The 15834-nt window shown below is 37.3% G+C and overlaps 1 protein-coding gene across 1 annotated transcript in view; it reads left to right on the forward strand.

Annotated features, from left to right (window-relative positions):
• ST8SIA4 (ST8 alpha-N-acetyl-neuraminide alpha-2,8-sialyltransferase 4) overlaps positions 1-15834 on the forward strand; it is a 144795-nt gene that overhangs the window by 28053 nt on the left and 100908 nt on the right. The window contains exon 3 of the mRNA XM_021009284.2: positions 1-205. This exon is cut by the window's left edge and continues 53 nt beyond it. Coding sequence (XP_020864943.1) covers positions 1-205 — 205 coding nt within the window. The remainder of the gene's footprint in view (positions 206-15834) is intronic.

Raw genomic sequence — 15834 nt, forward strand, 5'->3', positions numbered from 1 at the left:
GCAGTTTTAAGCCTGGAGATGTATTGCACTATGTATTAGACAGGCGCCGAACCCTAAATGTTTCTCAGGAATTGCATAGCCTCCTTCCTGAAGTTTCACCGATGAAAAATCGTCGATTTAAGACTTGCGCAGTGGTTGGAAATTCTGGGATTCTGCTGGACAGTGGATGTGGAAAGGAGATTGACAATCACGACTTTGTTATAAGGTGAGCTTTCATTACTTTCTCCAGATTATAACTTATTCTAAAACTGGTTATCAAGGAAAGAGAAAACTGGCAAAAATGGTTAGTCTGATATCATTTTCAGAAATTATTAAGCTCGCAGAGATATTTATTTGAAGTGATATTTTTGCTCTGTGGTGTCAAAATTTACATTTATTCTTATACAGAAAACTCTAATTATCTTGTCATTGAAATGGGAAATGCTCTCAGCTGTAGTAGTAAGATTCAAATCATGTCTTTTATTCTGAATTTATATTTTTTTGTTGTTAAAAGATTTGATAGAGGGTATAAGAAATTATTTTGTTCTGTCGTGTTGTTTCCTCACTTTTGATTATATGATGTTACATTACATATCTATTATATTCAAATTATGAGTAGTATTAGGTACTGCTGCAATCAAATGTCAGATCATAGGATCATAGATTTACAACTGGAGGGGACCTCAGACACTATCTTGTCTAACCCCTCATTTTACCAATAAGGTAACTGAGGCCTAGGAAGGTTATGTGACTTTTCCAACGTCAGACGAGTAGTTAAGCATCAGAGGTGGTATTTAAGTCCGCATTCTCTCACTCCAGAGTCAAAGCTATAAGAGAACTTATCCTCCTTTATTCTACGACAAATCATTTAACTGAATTTCTGGGCAATGTGTATCAAATCTGTCCTTAACATTTGAAGCCCAAATGCATTCATTTTACTTTGTGCTATTGTATATGTTTGCTGCTGGTTATGTATTAGTTGTTTGGGTTTAGGACCATAAAAAGTAATATTTTATTCCATTTGATGAGTTAGGTAATTGAGAAAAAAGTTGTTGTTTTTTAAACCATTAGTACGACTGACATAAGAGTCATGTTAGAGATATTGGCAATATTAAGTTTCAATTGCCATAACAATGTATAAAAGTCAGGATGAACCTTGTCAGAGTCATCTGTCAAACACAAATTCCCAAGTCAGTAAATACTAGTGGGAAGTGTGCTGGTCTCAGAGGAAGAGATCCTTGGTTTGAATCCCAGCATTGGTACAAATTGATTGTGTGACAATGAATGGGCCAGTCATTTGTTCTCTGAGCTTCAGTTTCTTTGTCTGTTATATCTCATTGGACTTGCTTGAAGGAAGTGTTTTGTAAACATTAAATTTAGAGCCAAATATAAAAGTGAGTTATTACTTTGCAGATAGAGAGGAACGTTGGTCTGGCCTGTTGTCGATTCCCATGGCCATTTTTAATTCTTCATGAATTGAAGTGTGGCTACAGATTTGATTTTATATCATTAAAATTAATTTTGATGTATAAAAATTAAAAGTTCTTTTTGTATGATAGTTGCTGATGAATGGATACTAAACAGACTTTTAAACCCATTTTGCCTACAGGAAAATTATGATTTTTACCCATCAATTCCACCTCAAAACAAGATAGGCTGTAAAGTTTCAACTTTGGTACCCAGTAGTGGTCCCAAAGCCAGAATTCGTATTCTTATAATAGCTTTTTTTAAAAAAAATTTGCACAGAGGAAGACGATATGAATTATTGTGGTGATTTTTATTATGGTCAAGTCAATCATTAGCAATTAAGATTAAAACAAGTAATTGTACTAATGATCTGCCATTTAAAAAGTATAGTCAGTAGACTTAGTAATATAGTCAGAGGATGCAAACACTAGAAAGAGAAGAGAGTAGGATAAGTTGAAACAGGTGGTTAACTAGACAGTGGGAAGCATGGTACCTGGGGTTCAAATGGGAACAAAAGTCTTAAGAGCTATAGAGAAGGTATAATTTGGGGTCAAGTGAAAGTTTGGAAATAGAGTATTCAGGCCTCATATGAAGACAGGGTTATAAAAAGAACAAATTAAAACTAAATTGATTAGAGAACTGGGATAAGGGGGTGATATCCTAGCTCCCCATTCTTGTTATCCGTCTTGCCTTGATTGCTAAACATATTTAACTGACTCAATTATAGCTCAGCCTCACCTGGAATCAGGTACCAAATCTTGACTCCAGATGTGTGATAAAGAGACCTGAGTCAGTAGGTGCCTTGCTCTCTAGCCTTAGTACTTGCATCTCTCCAGTGACTACATTTTCATAGTTGTACCCCAGATTCCAAATAATTGAGCTCCTACTTTGTTTCATTCAGCCCTCTGGGTGGCTGTATTTCCAATCTGCTACCAAGAAACACAGGTTTTGAGAGTTGGACAGGACCTCATCGGCTATCTAGTACAACTTGTACTGGAAAAAAGAATCCTCCCTACAATGTAATCACCAACTTGTCATCTAGCCATTGATTAAGGACCTTAAAGAATAGAGAACCCCCTACTCCCTGAGGTAGCCCATTCTAATTTTGAATGGCTCTAGCTGTTAGGAAATTTTTACATCAAGTTTAAATTTGGCTCTTTGCAACTTCCAGGTTTCTACTAATTCTGTTCTCTGGGGTCAAAACAAGTAAGTTTAATCTCTCTTCCATTTTCCCAGAGGGAAAATGCCTCAAGATATTTGTCTTGTTCCTACAGTCTTCTCTTTCTAAATTACTTCAGCTTGTCCTTATATGTCATGAACATGAGACCCTTTAAAATCCTGGTTGCCTTCTTCTGGGCACTCTTCTAGTCCTTTTTAAAATGTGATTCCTTAAACTGAATGATCCAGATGTAGTCTAACCAGAAAAGGCACAGCAGGTCAGTGGGGAGGACATTGAAGTTGGAGTCAGGATGATCTGATCCCAAATATTTACTACTGACATGATGTTGAGCAAGTCAGTGAACCTTTCTGTGCTTCAGTTTCCTTATTTACATCAAGGAGGTGTGTGGACTAGATAATCTTTAAGTCCTCTTGTATCTCAGAATCTTGATCTTAGTTCTCCAATGACTGAGTATGCTTCCTAATTCTGCAATACTCAAGGGGTGAGTTTTCCTGTGTTTTTGACCTCTGCTCATCTCTGCTTGCGCATATACCCCTAAATGTTATAATTAGAACAATGACTAGCTATGTTCAAATCCTGACTTTCTTTTCCCTCTGAGACTAGTATATTAGTTGTAGATCTAATTTCTGGGCTCATATCCCTATATAGCTATTCCTAGGAAGGGAAAAAATAGATATCATGCATCCTTGTTTAGGTTCCTGGCATTCTCCAGACATTGCAGGTCTTCCTGTATTTATCTGAATTTAATTACACTTTAATTTTTAGTTGTTGACTCTTTCTTACAAATTGGATAGTATAGAGGGTACCCAGTTTGTAGCAAAACAATGACTTCTATTTTAGATATGTTGATTTTGAATTGATGATGATGATGTTGATGATGATGATGATGATGATGATGATGATGATTCATATAGTGCCATAAGGTTTGCAAATCTTATCCTCACAACTCTGGAAATTTTGTGCTAATAGGATGCTTAGGAGAAATTGTTGAAGTTATCTAATAGCAGCTGGTGATGCAGGGCCAAAGTTTAATGTGTCAAAAAGTGAACTCATTTCCTTTCTTCCAAAAATCAATCCTGTTTTGAACTATCCTCTTCCTACCAAGAGTACCACTTCAAGGTTCAAAAACTCTGTGCTCTCCTTTACCTCTTGGAGGGCTTCAACCAGAGACTAGATGACCAAACTTATTTCACATTATTCCACTTCAAACTGTTGTCCAGATAATCTAACCTTGTTAATGTGATGCTGACATGAAGCTCCATTTCCTACATCTGCACCTTGGCACTAGCTGTTCCTCTTACCTGCAGTGTCCTCCCTCCTCTCCCCTATACCTCAGAATCCCTAGTTTCCTTCAAGGGCCCTGGAGTGCAGAATAAAGAACAATGGATAAAAGTTACAAACAGGCAAATTTGTTTTGATATCAGGAAAACAAAAACAAAAAACAAAACAACTTCTTAACAATTACAGTCATCCAAAAATAGAATGGGATATCTAGAGAGGTGGTGGGATTTGCCATCCTAAGTCTTTCAGTAGAGGCTGGACAACCACTTGTTGAGATTCTTCCCCCCCCCCCCCGTAGATTGAACTAAATGGCCACTAAGTTCCCTTCTAATTCTCAAATTCAGTGATTTCTATGAAAGCCTTTCTTGAATATTCTACTGGTAGTACCCCACCTCCTACCCTCTTCACTCTGTGTGTGTGTGTGTGTGTGTGTTTGTGACTGTAAACTTTTTGAGGGCAGGGATTGTTTTTGTTTTTTGTCTTTTTATCCTCCTGAGTGCCTAGCACAGTGCCCGACACATAATATGAGAACACATAAATTTTCAATGAATATTTGTTGATTAATTGAGGAGCAATTAGGGACAAACAGATAGACATATAGACAGGTATAGATACAAACATCTCTATATTTAGATAGATATAGATCTATAGGTCTTTCTGTAGATTGATCTATATCTAGATATTGAGCTATATAGATATCTATATCTAGACAGATATAGAGCTATATAGATATAGATCTATCTATATAGAGATATCCATAAAGATCAATATCTATCTATATAGATATCTCTACACAGCTATAGATAGATCTATCTGTGTACAGACCTATATCCCTCTAGATAGATGTCTTTAGTTGCTCCTCAATCATATATGTATATATGAAATACATGTTATTCAATAGAATGTAAGCTCATCCTAAGTAGTGACTATTGTTTTTTTTTTAATGTTCTTAGCACCTAGCATAAAGCCTGAAACATAGTAGGTGCTATATGAATACTTATTGCCCGACTGAGGTATAGATCTGACAGTCATTTTGGATAGAAATGATGGTTTTGTCCATGAGATCTGATGAGATCATCAAAAGAGGTGTAGAGAAAGAACTTAAACACATGGTTAAGGGGTAGGATATAAATAATGATCTAATAAAGGAGACAGAGAAGAAGCAGTCAGAAAGGTAGTAGGAAAAAGAAAACAATGACATGGGAACTTTTGGAGGGGATACTGTTCAGAAGTCAGTATTACATAGTAGTTGGAATTGCACAGTCTAAAGTGCTACAGAGAGATCAAGATGGGTAAGGACTGAGAAAATGCCAATGGATTGGACAGTTAAGTGATGACAGGGAACTTGGGAGAAAGAGGGTTTCCCTGAATGAGGAGGTCAGAAGTCAAATTGCAAGATGCTGAAGAATGAGTGAGAAGATGGAAAATGAAGGCAGTAACTGCTGACTTTTTTTTTTCCTCCTCTAGGGGCTTAACTGTGAACAGGAGAGGAGATTATGCTAGCTTTTTTCAGGAATTTATCAGTCAGACCCGTCCTTAACTTAAGGTTGTTGGAGATTTTTTTTTTTATTTAAAAAAAAAATTTTAGTGAGGCAGTGGAGATTTTTTTAAAAATTTTAAAATTTTTTTTTAGTGAGGCAATTGGGGTAAAGTGAGTTGCCCAGAGTCACACAGTTAGGCAGCTAGGAAGTATGTGTCTGAGTTCACATTTGAACTCAGGTCCTTCTGATTCCAGGGCCCATGCTCTATCCACTGCACTACCTAGCTGACCAATTTTTTGTTTTTTAACAGAGGAAACCATTAAGTGGGAATTTATTAGAAAGTGACAGTGAAACTAAGGAAATATATATCCCATTGAAAATTAAAGTTGCCTACACTTGAAATATGGATATTTGTTTCATGTTTGATTACTAATTTGCTTTCTCATTTGACTGAAAGGGCCAATTTGTTGGCAACGTGGGGCATGTTTATTCTTCAGGCACTCTGATGGAGTTGTGTACTTTAACTTGTATTACTGAAATCCTATAGTTGCTATTGCTTTCCCTGCCCAGGGCTAATCTGAATATAGATTTCCTGGTATATACAGACAATTTTGGACATGTACAGAGCTAGTGACAACAAAGAGAAACATTGAAAATCTTGAGGTACTACATTTTGGTCCCTTCTGAACCAGGAGATGAGTAAGGATGTTTTTGAACTATGGTCTCATGTATCAATTACTAATCTAAGTGATCTGAAGTCATTTAGAATGTAAGCTCTTTGTGACCAGTGATTACTTTGTTCTTTGTACTTATATTATGTGTTTGGCACAAAATAGGCTCTTAAAATAGTTACTGATTGTTTATTTGATTTAACTTTGCTCTTATGCTGATGAGACATGGTGGGCAATAACAAATTTTAGATTTACAGGCTAAGTCATACTCCTGACTTGATTCAGTGTAATTCAATTTAGTATTATTTATTAAATACCTAATATTGGATTAAACTTACTTGCTCTGAAGGGAGTACTAGAAACAATGACTGGAACTTACAGAGAGACATTTAGATAGACAGACAGGTCACTAGAGAGAAAGGGAATTTTTTAAACACTTATTCTATGCCAGACTGCTTGCATTCAAATGGGAAAGATAACACATAAAGGGGAGCTGAACCTGAGGCTGGAAGGGGGGAGGATACAGTGTGGCAGGTGAAAAATCAGAGGGGGAGTCCACCTGGTAGTAATATAAAGCACGGCTAGTGGCCTTCCTAAAATGGTTGTCCCTTGAGAAGGAGTCATCAGTTAAGAGGAGGGTCTCAGGGCTGAGGGTTCTACTGGGTGGAATACCTCAGAAGAGGAGAATGAGGAGGAAATGGGAAGAAGATTCCAGACATGGGTGAAGTGAAATATGACTGAGATTCTTCTTTGTTGAAGAATTTTTCAACCACAACAACTCTTATAGGTCATCAGCCAAGGAATAAAGAAGCTTTTATATGTATAAATGAAGGGAATACTCACGGATGAAATCACATGTACTATATGAGTTGCAAGAAGCCAGAAGTGGAAACCAAATTTCTGGTGGAGTGGAGTTGGACAAAAAATATTTAGGAAATGTAGTACTGACCAAGGGAAAATATTTTCAACAGTTAGAGGTATTAAAAATGGAATTGGTTCACCTTTAAGCAAAAGTGGAATACCCACTTGTCACATGAATTTTATGAGTTAGTTTAAATGGGCTTTGAGGTCCTATCCAATTCTGAAATTATTTCATTATATAATATTATGTGTCAGGCACTGTGGTTACAAACATAAAAATGTGGCATTCTCTGCCCTCAAGAAGCTTACATTAGAAGGAAAAATACACCAGTAAATGCAAAATATTTACAAAATCATTTCAAGAGGAAGGACACTAAGAGCTCCTTGAAGGAAGCTGTGGTTTCCAAGAAGCAAAGTTGAGGGGGGAGACTATTTTATAGTCCTGAAGGATGTTTTATGCAAAGGACTTGCTTTCAGATCTCTGTCCTGAGTTTGCTCTATGTCTTTGGGCAAGTTATTTCTTCTCTCTGGGCCTCAGTTTTCTTATCTGTCAAATGGAAGTATATGTGGACTAAATAACATTTAAAATCCCAGCTTTAAATCTATAATCATATGATTTTTGATGGAAGATGAAATGTCATAAAGAAAGAAAAAGCAAGTAGACCAGTTTGGCCAGAACATGGAATATGAAGCAGAGAAATATTGTTAGACCTGTGTTTTAAGAATATAAATTTGGCAACTCCGTAGCAGATGGACTGATGAAGGGAGAGACCAGAGGAAGGATGACCAATTAGGAGGCTATTGCAGTACTCCAAGCTTGAGGTTATTACAGTTATCTAGGCCAGCTGTGGTTGAAGTGGGGTGAAGGTGCCAGTCATTGAAGTTGAAGAAGTTGAGCTGAGAACATAAGGGTTTTGGAGAGATACCACATGTATGTTGAAGTTCCTAAGTATAAAAAGAGGGGTTGGGGTGAAAAAGTAGACTTTTATCCTGGTAGAGGGTATGATGGGATAATGACCTTAGGACTGGTAGAAAATTGACACCAGGATCTGGATAAAGTGATACAGATATGTTGGGTGAACCTGCAGGAAGGAGACATTGTTTAGTGATAGCAGCAAAGAATTGGTCTGAAAATGGCAAAAGCAAGAAGCATACACCTCTTCTGGGGTGTGTGTGTGTGTGTGTGTGTGTGTGTGTGTGTGTGTGTGTGTGTGTGTGTGTGTGTGTGTTTGGAAGGAGGAGATATATGTTGAGATACATCTAGTATTGTAAAAGATCACTAGGGATTCAGATTCTTCTTCATGAAGCCAAATTCCCTTGAGTGGAGAAATAGAAGATTTAAGAGTAGTTAGAGAAAGAAGGCTAATGTAAAAAGCAGTTTGGTAACAATGAAATAGGGCACAATGACAAACAACGTAGTGAAGTTCAGGATAAGGATTTGGGGAGAGTAGAGCCGATGTAAATGGAGATCTACTATCTACTATCAGCAAGTGATAGTTGGGTATAGAGTTTTAATTTAGCTATCCTTGAAGAACAAATCAGAGGGAGTCCAAGAGGAGAATTGTTAGAAAACCCACACTAGTGATTGGTGTGGAAGCTTTGACCTGTTCTGTTTAGGTGCTAGTTTCTCCTTCCTTAGGCAACTTGGTGGATCCTTTGCTTCTGGGGGGTCCCTGTGTTGATGCTGTTTTTAGTAGTGATACCCAATCAGCTTAGCCCATTGCAGCTTAGAACACTTATCTAGCAATCCACCAACCCTATATCTATCTTCCTAGTAATAGGGATTATAGCTGTGCACCACCATGCTAGCCTCAAACTGTGATTTTAAAAGTCTGCTCATAGAATTTGCTATGACCAGTTTTTATTTCCTTATTTATAATTATAATATTCTCTCTCTCTCTCTCTCTCTCTGTCTTTCTCTCTCTCTCTCTCTCTCTCTCTCTCTCTCTCTCTCTCTCTCTCACACACACACACACACACACACACACACACACACACACACATAGAAACAAAAGATACAAAGGATAGAGAAAAAAAATTACCATAAAGGTGTGGAGTCTGTCACCTAATTCCCATTTTCACTCTTGATTTGCTCTTTCTAATTCTGTTGACTTCCAAATGAGACTACAGTACCTGCCAGAAACACATTACACAATGTCCGAAGTTTAAATTCAGGAGCCCTTAGCAAAAAAGTCAGTAAGGGCTCAGTTAACCCAAATAAACAGATAAAGAAGTCTCTTTCTCTTGAGGGTCCTTCTTGTCATGCTGGATTATCATGCTTATAAATTCATGTGGTTATATTACTGAATTCATGTGTATTGTTTTTATCTTAAATAACTTTCATTATTAATTTGGTTAATAATTACTACTTTTCATGGCTCTCAATGCTGGACATACAAAAAGCAATCAGTAAATACTTATTGAAAGACTGATTGCTTTACTGTAGATGTTATATTAACAAACTCTTCATCATCTATAGAACCTTGAGCTCAGAGACAAAAAAACAAAATGCAATAATGGTTGTTGGAGATTAATAAAGTATTAGGGCTGTTGCTATCTTTGATCCGTTCTTCTTCCACACTTAATGAATTGTCAGGTCTTGTCAATTCTGTCTTCCCGACATTGCTTCTCCCTTCCCTCTACTTGCCTCCTTGCTTCTACTAGTAATTAAGGCTCCCATTTCCTCCCACCATTTACTCTAAGTACTTTCCCAGACTTCATTATCTATACTCTCCTACCCATCCTTAATGTAACTGCCATAACAAAATGTTCTCTAAACATATATGTGACCATGCGGCTACCTACCCAAAGACCTTAAAGGGCTTAAAATAAAATAAAAATTTCATAGTATGGTATTCAATAGCCTCAACAAACTGGCTCCAAAATAATTTTGCAGTTTTATTTCGCATTTCTCCCTTCTACACAGTCTATGGTCCAGCCAAACAAGATTTTCCATATGAATTCTCTCCAGAATACAAAATTCAGTCTTCTTCCTCTGAGCAGACCTAATCTGTCCCTTTTGCCCCAAATATTGTGTACTCCTTTCTCACTCTCTCTCTCTCTCTCTCTCTCTCTCTCTCTCTCTCTCTCTCTCTTTTTCTCTCTGCTGAATCCTTCTTTCCTTAAATTTTAAGTTTAGAGAGCACTTCAGTTTTCTCTAGTCACCTAAGTAAAAACGATCTCTTCTTTATCAAAAATTTCTAAGCCACATTTTCTAGATCTGTCTTTTGCCTGTATTACACTCTACCTGTAAAATTAATATACACCTAATGCCTAACAGTGTTGACTTGAATTATTATTTTCTCCATCACTTCTAAAAGGCGAATAATCTTGTGTGAGTCTTAATGATGCTAAACTTCAGAAATATATCCCGCTTGTATGGCAGGCAGTGTGTGTGTGCATGTGTGTGTGAAGTTTATTGGATAAGGCTTTTTCACTTGTTGCCTAGAGATTTTATTTTAATTTCTTCAGATTTATTTTACTAGTCAAGAAAATTCTGAGCACACACAACAAACTTCTAACCAATGAGATTTTTCATTTGATGCTAGGTCTGTGTTAGCATCATAGCCATCTAATAATGAGCCTGATTTTCCCAAAGCCTAAGCCCAGGCCTGATTGTAAGTTTGCCTTGGAATGAAAGCTACATAAACAACCATAGAGAACATGATTATAGTTATAGAGTTACATTAAATGTGAGAATGTAGGAGAACAGAAGAAGGCATGTCTGTGGTTTATAAGAGACTTGGTTTTTTTGTTTGTTCTGTTGTTGTTGTTTTTTCCCACCCTAAAGTTACACCTAGATAGTTAGTAAATGGAAAGTACTATCCAAGGTAGTTTAAATATAGGGAATATGTTTCCAGTCTGACAAACGAATTCATGGTGGAGTTTGTAGAAAGATGCTGCTTTGTAGACTGCCATACAAATGGCTCCCACTTACTGTTACTAGGAGATACACAACTGTAACTGCAGAATTAGCCTTGTCTGGTAGTTACTCTTAGCCCTGCGAGTCATGAAGAGCATTAGCATTAAGATCTATGCATGGGGGGTGGAGCCAAGATGGCAATGTGAAAACAGTGACTTGCTTGAGCTCTCCCTCAAACCCCTCCAAATACCTATAAAAATGGCTCTAAACAAATTCTAAAGCAGCAGAATCAACAAAAAGACAGAGTGAAACAAGTTTCCAGCCCAAGACAACCTGGGTGATTCAACAGAAAGATATATCGCGCAAAGTGGGGGAGGAGCGCAGTTTGGCATGGGCTCAGGCCACAGTGAACCTGGAGCGGGCCTCAGAGGACTGACTGAATCGTGGGCGGCTGTGGCAGTTTCCAGACTTCTCAACCCATAAGCACCAAAGACGACTTTGAAGGTCAGTGGGAAAAGTCTATTTCTGCAGTGAGAGAGAAGCACGGTGGTCTCAGCCCCAGTTCCTGAGAGTGCCCAGGAGTGCCGGCTGCTTCCAGAGCTTCTGGCCCACAGACTAAGGGGGAATCAGGTGGCTGATCAGAGGGGAATTGCAGGGATCTCTCTGCTGCTGCAGGATTCTCTTGCTTTGCCCATGCTTGGATCTGGGTCACAGTTCTGAGGGGTGGTCCTGGGGTGAGGAGGAGTGCTGACATGATGGCGCTTATAGTAGTGGTGTAGAAGAAATCCACCTCACAGTTCCAAGACAGATAAGAGTGCTTGTGGTGACTCACAGACCAGAGAACAGGCCAGGAAAGGAGTAAACACCTCACCCCCTTATCATACCACCTTGGAAGAACTGAAAATTTACAGGTCCTCAGAAGTATCTCTGAAAACAGCTGTACAAATCCCGAAAGCTTGGTACAGTACATTCTTCACATTGGAAGCAGACCTCTACTTTAATAAAGAGTTTATAACTCAAGTAATTGGCTGGGATCATGAGCAAACCTCGCAAGAAGTATCAGACCATAGAATCTTTTTGGTAACAAAGAATATCAAAACATATAACCAGAAGAAGACAACAAAGTCAAAGCTCCTACATCCAGAGCCTCCAAGAAAATATGAATCACTCCCAGGCCTTGGAGGAGCTCACAAAGGATTTTGAAAAGCAAGTAAGAGAAGTAGAGGGAAAACTGGGAAGAGAAATGAGTGATGCAAGAAAATCATGAAAAACATGTCAACAGCTTGCTAAAGGAGACCCAGAAAAATACTGAAGAAAATAAGACCTTAAAAAATAGCCTCACCCAAATGGCAAAAGAGGTCCAAAAAGCCAATGAGGAGAAAAATGCCCTAAGAAGAAAAATTGGCCAAATGGAAAAGGAGGTCCAAAAGCTCACGGAAGAAAATACTTCTTTAGAAATTAGAATAGAGCAATTGGAAGCTACTGACTTTATGAGAAATCAAGACACTGTAAAACATCCAAAAGAATGAAAAATTAAAAAAAAGTGTGAAATATCTCATTGGAAAAACAACTGACCTGGAAAATAGATCCAGGAGAGAGAATTTAAAAATTATTGGACTATCTGAAAGCCATGATCAAAAAAAGAGCCTAGACATCATCTTTCAAGAAATTATCAAGGAAAACTGCCTTGATATATTAGAACCAGAGGGCAAAATAGAAATTGAAAGAATCCACAGATCTCCTCCTGAAAGAGATCCCCAAAGGAAAACTCCTAGGAATATTACAGCCAAATTCCAGAGTTTTCAGGTCAAGGAGAAAATATTACAAGCAGCTAGAAAGAAACAATTCAAGTACTGTGGAAACACAATCAGGACAATACAAGATTTAGCAGCTTCTACATTAAAGGACCAGAGGGCATGGAATATAATATTCTGGAGGGCCAAGGAGATAGGATAACAACCAAGAATCACCTACCCAGCAAAACTGAGAATAATCCTTCAGGGGAAAAAAAAGATCATTTAGTGAAATAGAGGACTTTCAAGCATTCTTGATGAAAAGACCAGAGCTAAATAGAAAATTTGACTTTCAAATACAAGACTCAAGTGGAACATGAAGAGGTATACAGGAAAGAGAAGCCATAAGAGACTTATCAAGGTGGAACAGTTAACATTCCTGCATGGAAAGATGATATTTATAACTCATGAGACCTTTGTCAGTATTAGGGTAGTTGGAGGGAAAAAATTGTATGTATGTATATATAGATATAGATAGATAGATAGATAGATAGATAGATAGATAGATAGATAGATAGAGGACACAGGGTGAGTTGAAGATTAAGGGGTCATATCTGAAGAATAAAATTAAGGGGTAAGAGAGGATTATAAAAGGAGAAAGGGAGAGGTAGAACAGGGTAAATTATCTCACAAAAACCAACAGAAAATAAAAGGCTCTTACAGTGGAGGGGAAACGTGAAGGTGACAGGGAATGAGGGAATCTTATTCTCATAGGATTTGGCTTAAGGAGGGAATAACATACACACTCAGTTGGGTATGGAAATCTGTCTTACCTTACAGGAAAATAGGGAGAGAAGGGGACAAGAGAGCAGGGGAATGATAGAGAGGAGGGCAGATTGGGAAAGGGGGTAATCAGAAGCAAACACTTCTGAGGAGGGACAAGGTCAAAAGAAAGAATAGAATAAATGGGGGGCAGAATAGGATTAAGGCAAATAGAGTTAGTTTTTCACAACATGACTACTGTGGAGGTGTTTTGCATAACTGCACATATATAACCTATATTGACTTGCTTGACTTTTCAGTGAGGGTGAGTGAGGGGGGAGGAAGGAAGGGAGAAAATTTGGATCGCAAAGTTTAAAAACACGTTTAAAAAAATGTTTTTGCATGCTACTGGGAAATAAGAAATACAGGAAATGGGGTACAGAAATATTTCCTGCCCTACAGGAAAGTAGAAGGGGAAAGGAATAAGAGAAGGGTCGGGAGAGATAGAAAGGAGGGCAGACTAAGGGAAGGGATATTCAGAATGCGTGCCATCTTGGGGTGGGGAGAGGAGTGAGATGGGGTGAAAATTTGGAGCTCAAAATGTTGTGGATATAAAAGTTGAAAACTAAAAATAAAAAAGAAATAAAAATTAAAAAAAAAGATCTATGCACTATGAACTGATTTTATAACTTTCAGTCTTGGAATTTCAGGACCTTCAATAACTTCAGTCATGAAGGTTTAAAACTCGGCTTTTTTCTGTCTTAAAATTAACCCTGTTACATACCTGTGTACCAAATATTAAACATTCTTGCTATTTCTTCAATAGAAGCTTGATCTTCTTTCTCTCTGCCTTTAACTTTGGAGGAAAAATTTCTGCCAAACTATATTTTTTCCTGCACAACTGAAAAAGAAATACAACTTCTTTTCCCACTTTGTTCAGCTTAGATACTGGCTCAAGCTATTAGAATAGTTGTCCCCTCTTCAAATGGTTAAAAACAAAACAAAACAAAAAACCAGAAACATTGTTTAGATCCCCCATTTACCTTATCATATTCTAACTTTTACTTATGCTTCTGTGGTTTTCCTTCAGAAGAACATAAACTTTTTGAGAACAAGAACTTACCATTTTTCGTGGATACTTATCCTTAGCCCCTCTCATAGTACTTTGCACATTAGTGCTGAAAGAGTATTTGTTGAATTGCAGTAACTTCAATAACTTTTTTATACATCTCTCACTTTCCTAAACCTCTACAAAGCTATAGTTGGTTGTATATCAGTTTGTTTATATAACTTGTGCTGGTATGTTTGAATTTATGTCTTATCCTTTTCCTGTGTTAGATTGTGAGCTTGCTGAAGGCTGTATCCATGGTTTCTTCATACCCTGCGCTTAAGTTGAATGAATGACCAGCTATGGTATTTATATTCTACTTCCTATAATTGACTCAAATCATTTATATACCCTGTTAAAGCTGACTGGTAACTTAAATCAATGTATAATTGTTGATAGGAATAGCCTTAAACATTGATTAGATTTCTAATTTGATCTTGATGTTTATTTCTTTGTGATGTATTTTGAAATCATGAATAGAAAGCTTTCAGGCAGAAAGATGCCCCAGAATGCATTGTTGTAACCAGGCAGGGTTTTCGTGCTGTAAATGATCATCCTGTGGGGTAGGGGAGTGGAAGGGAAGGAAATCAAATAAGTGATATAGCTTTTCTTCATACATGCAGTTTATAAAATATTTTATGATATGAATTTCAAAGCTTTTTTAAAAGTCTCTGAAAATGATAAATTTTGCTTATGTTGATGCACCTAAATGATGCATCCACATCCTTACATACACATCCATCTATACGTACATACGTACACACAAATACACACACAGTCACTCATCTGCAGGAAGGAAGTAGTATTTGTTAGGTAGATACTGAACTGAGCACTTCTTTACTTGGAAATGATCTCCTAGAACACCTCACCAGATGGGAGGCAATGATCAGAATTTCAGATGATTTAAAGGAATGTCTAAATCAATTAAAGTCTAACCTTGATTATTCAAATCAGTAAATATATGTCAAATTCATTTTGAAACTCAAAGTCTTGGATTAGTGTGTGAATTTATACCAGAAAGATAGATGTAAGAAAAAATACAGGACTGTTGTTGAGATAGACTTAATATGAGTTCAAATAATAAGCATTTATTCTTTGTGATTAATAATAACTCATATGCCTGCCCTTTGAGAAACCCAGCACGTAATTCTTCAGTTAGCTAACATCTCAACGTACTAGAGGAAGAATCAATGTGGGAATCATGGCAGAAAATTTTAGTTTGGTTTGATGATCTCTAGAATTGAAAATATTGTTTACTTTTTACCATGCTGCTGTCTTCAAGAGAAAGGAGCAATAATATCAAAGTTGTTTAGAAGTTCAGTTCTAGATGGGCAAAGCTTAAACATATTTCAGCATTCCATAGGCATGCCTTTTGTATTTGGCTATCTAACAGCTGGGAGATAAGAACATTGTAAATTGGAAGCATGCTATTCCCAGCAGTTGAAGAGT

The sequence above is a fragment of the Phascolarctos cinereus genome, unplaced genomic scaffold, assembly GCF_003287225.1.
Source record: "Phascolarctos cinereus isolate Bilbo 61053 unplaced genomic scaffold, phaCin_HiC Scaffold_4;HRSCAF=312, whole genome shotgun sequence".
Classification (NCBI taxonomy): domain Eukaryota; kingdom Metazoa; phylum Chordata; class Mammalia; order Diprotodontia; family Phascolarctidae; genus Phascolarctos; species Phascolarctos cinereus.